General features: G+C 56.5%; 1 protein-coding gene across 1 annotated transcript in view; it reads right to left on the bottom strand.

Annotated features, from left to right (window-relative positions):
* The window catches only part of KCNH6 (potassium voltage-gated channel subfamily H member 6), a 23,325-nt gene that overhangs the window by 1,719 nt on the left and 17,195 nt on the right, over window positions 1-4,411 (bottom strand). Inside the window, exons 6-10 of the mRNA XM_035903594.1 lie at window positions 3,361-3,613; window positions 2,675-2,868; window positions 1,678-1,777; window positions 1,121-1,408; window positions 466-646 (exon numbers count right to left, since the gene is read on the bottom strand). Coding sequence (XP_035759487.1) covers window positions 466-646; window positions 1,121-1,408; window positions 1,678-1,777; window positions 2,675-2,868; window positions 3,361-3,613 — 1,016 coding nt within the window. The remainder of the gene's footprint in view (window positions 1-465; window positions 647-1,120; window positions 1,409-1,677; window positions 1,778-2,674; window positions 2,869-3,360; window positions 3,614-4,411) is intronic.

Raw genomic sequence — 4,411 nt, 5'->3', positions numbered from 1 at the left:
GGGGGGGGACCCCCAGCCACTCGTGTGGGCGCTGCCTGGGGCCTTTAAACCTGCGTCTCTGGTGCGGGCTCTTCCTTCTCATTCAAAAACCACATCTTTTTTCTTATTTAGAGGGCAACGATGTGCACAAGGCTCATTTGCTTGAGTGAGAGGATGTTTGCAGCATTTTGCTACAGGAAGAGGAGGCCTGCAACGGGCTCAGGTCGTGAGCCCGTGGGTGGTTTCATGTCTGCCATTGTGTCAAGTTTGGAGGCAGCAGCAAAGCAGCAGATCCCAGGGGTGGTGGGACAGCAGCAGACGAGGTGCTGGGCTGCAGCCAGGGCCAGGACTTGCAGTTTGAGAAGGTGCTGCATTTGCAAAGTGCTCCCACCACCTCCCCAAGGACCTCCCCTGGAGAGGAGGAGAAGGTGATGGCCCTGAGCCCCCTAGGTGCTCTCCAACCCTGTGCCCCAGGGACCTGCCTACCTGCTGAGCTGGGCCTGCAGGAGTTCTAGCCTGGACTCGATCTGCCCCGGTCTGTAGTCACTGTGCAGGGGCATGTCCCGTGAGCTGTGTACCAAGGAGATGTGTTGCAAAGGCTCCAGATGGTGGTTCGGCTTTCGGTCCTCCCAGAAGGTGAACATGTTGGGGATGTCCAGGGGAGTGGCTGGAAGGAGAGGAGACCTCTCAGCACTTCTGTCTTGCATCCCCCAGCACCACTTGCATGGAGATGCTCCAGAGTCCACCACCCAGCATGTTCATGGAGAACCATCACCCTGACATACATGGGTGCTCAGGGAGAGTCCATCACCCTAGCACCTGAGGTACTTATGGGGATCCATCACCCTGGCACCCAAGGTGCTCACGGACAGTCCATCACACTGGCACCCAACATGCCTATGGAAGGCATGTAGCATTTGGCCCCTTTGGGCAGCCACAAAGGGGTCCCTGGGTGCCAGGAGAAACTGCAGGGCACAGGAGGGACAGAGCAGATACCACTGGGGACAAAAGGCAGCAAAGAGCCACAAGCGTGGCTTCCCTCAGATCCACGTGAGTTGCTTGGCTCTGCCCCAAGACAAGGCCACCATGCCTGAGCATCATTCACCACCCTCCTGCCAGCTTTGGCTGCAGCTGTGGGTACCTGTGTAGGACTGGCTGCTCTCCGCCGCCTGCTTGCCGACCTCTGTGCTGCCAGCGCTGGTGGTGACGAAGCTGAGCGTGGGCAGAGCAAAGTCATCCTTTTTGGATGTGGGGAAGGGCTCAGCTTTCGAAGGGCTGCTAGTCTTGGCCTCATCATCGCTGGTCTGGGAGCAGGGAGTGGTGCTGCTGCCCAAGTCGTCCCACTGGTCCTTACTCAGTGGGTCCTGCGGGTTGGTGAGCTCTGAGTAGGTGTGATACTGCTCTGCATCTGAGATGCCTGTGTCTGGGTCTGCGGGGCAGCACAACAGGTTAATTTGGGGAGTACCACACATAGCAAAATCAGCCCACATCCCCTCTAGGGTGCCTGTAGGACTGGGGCATCCTAAGGAGAAGCAAGGAAGGCAGCGTGGGTGCCCCCAGGGTGGGGACATACTGGTCTGCAGGGACAGAGGCACTGACAGCCACCTCTGCTTTGGGGTGCCTGCTAGGGCAGTAATTAAACGACAATCCTGCTCCCCAGCCCTGCAACCCAGGCTCTGCTGACGCTGTAGGACTCACCGGGCTTGTTGGGCTGGCAAGGGGAATGCTTGCGTCGGCGCGCCCGCCGGTAGGTGCAGTCATACTCCTCGCTGAGTGGTGAGCGGGGAACGCTGTCTGCCTGAGGGATGAGAGGGGCTTGTCACCAGGGCAAGGGTGCCATGTCCCATCCATGGGCACCAAGACCCATCCATTGATGCCATGTCCCATCTACAGGTGCCGTGGCCCATCCATGGGTGCCATGGCCCTGGGTGCCATGGGGACTACAGCCCATTCAGCATCCTCCTAGGGCTGGTCTCCATCTCTGGCTCTTCAACACTGCCCTGTCCCACCCAGTGACTCCTGGACCGGTGGCATAGCTCGAGGGATCCTGAACGCTGGCCTCGGTGCTCTGAGACTGAGCTGAGGGTGTCAGAGCCATGGGGAGGGAAGGAGCACCCTGAGGTGGGGCAGGATGTCCTGGGGTGGGACAGGACACAGAGGGAATGTGACTTTCTTTTCTATCTTACCAGGCAAATGTCTCTGAAAAAAATATCAGGAAAGGACAAAGTCCAGTCATAAAGTTTAAGAGTCAAACAGCAATGACAAAAATGCCCCGAGCCTTTCAGGGATTGCAAACCTGATTATTTAAAAAGGAATTTTCAGAGGAAGCTGTTTCCCAGCTCAATGAAGCTTGAGAATATTTCTCACTTCAGCAGCCTCAAAACATGTATGTGACCCACTTGCCCAGGCTGGAGCAGTCTGGAGATGATTTACAGATGCTGCAGAGCAGGGTACTACCGACCTGGCTTGTGGGGTCAACTTTTCCAAAGAGCTCAGGAACGTGCAGTATGCACGTATCTGCTGGGCTGTGGGGGAAACTGTAACCTCATGGAGAGTGCCTTGGGAAATGTGGCTGTTGGCCAATCCAGCACCAAACTGAGTGAGGAGCACAGGTTGACATCCTCACTTCAGCCCTCACACTTGCCAAATTTAAGGCATTGTCCACATCCCTCCCTGGGACAGGCCTGGCACTCACATCTCGCAGGTTGAAGGTGATCTCTAAGTTGCTCCAGAAGTTGTCAGAGAAGGCTGGGTACATGTCCAAGACTTCCAGCAGGTCTTCCCGCTGGATCTTGTGCAAGTCGCAGTAGGTCAGGGCCCTCACGTCAGCATTGGACTTCCCTGGGCGCGCGTAGAGGCTGATGGGCTCCCCAAAGATGTCATTCTTCCCTGTGCCAACAGAGAGTTCATTAGGGGGAGGAGGGCACCCACCCCAGTTCTAGATGTACTGGGCCAGCAGACCTCGCTTTGGGCAAGGGGATGCACAGCAACCCCAACCCTGACTGTGGACGCTGGGGATTACAACATGAAAGACATTGCTGATGGGAAGACTGAGCCAGGGCAGTGTGTTATGAGTTACAGCTGGGGGCTGCTGAGCCGTACCCTGCTCTCCTCAATCCTTTGTGGCCTCTCCCTGGCATTTACAGGGGATCCTCCATCCCCTGTCCACTAATGTGGTCACCAGCCAGATGTTGAGGAACAGCCTTCCTTCTCCAAGACATGGAGAAGTCCTTTGCCCTTCACCTGCCACCCTTTGTCCACTGCTCATTGCCCATCATCCTTCACCTATCACCCTTTCGCCATCACCCATCGCCCTTCACCCATTACCCTTTGCCCCATGCCCATTGGCCCTCGCCCCCCCAGAAGGAAGGACTTTTCCACCTAAGATGGCCACCACAATGTCTTCCCGGAGGATCTCGATGGAGCCCCGGGAGATGAAGTAGAGCGTGGTGAGGACATCTCCGTAGTGCACCAGTGTGTCTCCGGGCGGCGCGTGGGTCGTCTTGAACTTCATGGCCAGGGCACGCAGGCAGCCTTTGCTGGCTCCTCGGAAAGCCTTGCAGTTCTGCAGCAGCGTGCGGTTGAGGTGGAGGCAGATGTCTGCCTGCAGGCAGTCAGGGAAACCCTTCAGCACCTGTGAAGAGCGAGGGAGAGATGCCATCATGTCACAGTCCCCAGGAAGGACCATGGTGGCAGCCCTGGGAGGCTGTGTGACACGCAGGGTGACACGGCAGGGCCAGATGGGGAGCCCCCAAGCCCAGAAAGCCAAAGCCGGGGGCATCTTCTGATCTCCCCTTGGTGGATGCCTGCCTTGCCTGTCCCTGGCTTATACTGCATGCAGCTGGGGATGAGCACGCTCTCAAGCAATAAATAATAACAACCAGATCAGTCGATTTATACCCACTGGTGGCATATCCCCCTTTTCATCTTTCCACCCACTAATCTTGGCTGAATGAGAGCGCAAACTGGTAACGAGGTGCTGCCCTAATTAAACAGCACCTGCCTGAATGCCAAGAAGCAGCACGGGCCAGTTGTGTGCAGCAACAGCTAAATGTACTCATGGCAAACACCTCGCCTTGAACAAAAACTAAATCTGAAGGTGAAAACAAGGTAAAACTCGCAATATGGAGAAAGCTGCTGCCACCAATGGCTCATGGTGTCAGGGTGGAATCCACCTGGGTTTGGGTTTTTTTTTTTTGGAAAGGAGCGTATGGCCACGGGGTCCCCCTTGCTCTCTCCTCACATCCCACTGGTGGCCAAATCTGGAACAACCAGGCTGGGGCCGGTAAGCACGGCTCATTCCCGGCTCCATCATGACCTCACAGGCTGGTGGCAGTGCCTTAGTTTCCCTACTGGGAAATCAGGGGTGGATGAATTGACCGGGCCGTGGCACGATTGATTAGATCGTTTTGCGTCTCAGCAGTATCCAGCA

Source organism: Egretta garzetta, unplaced genomic scaffold (assembly GCF_000687185.1).
Source record: "Egretta garzetta isolate BGI_Z169 unplaced genomic scaffold, ASM68718v1 scaffold100, whole genome shotgun sequence".
Lineage (NCBI taxonomy): Eukaryota > Metazoa > Chordata > Aves > Pelecaniformes > Ardeidae > Egretta > Egretta garzetta.
Note: the sequence above shows the minus strand (reverse complement) of the source record. Positions and strands in the feature narration are given on the sequence as shown.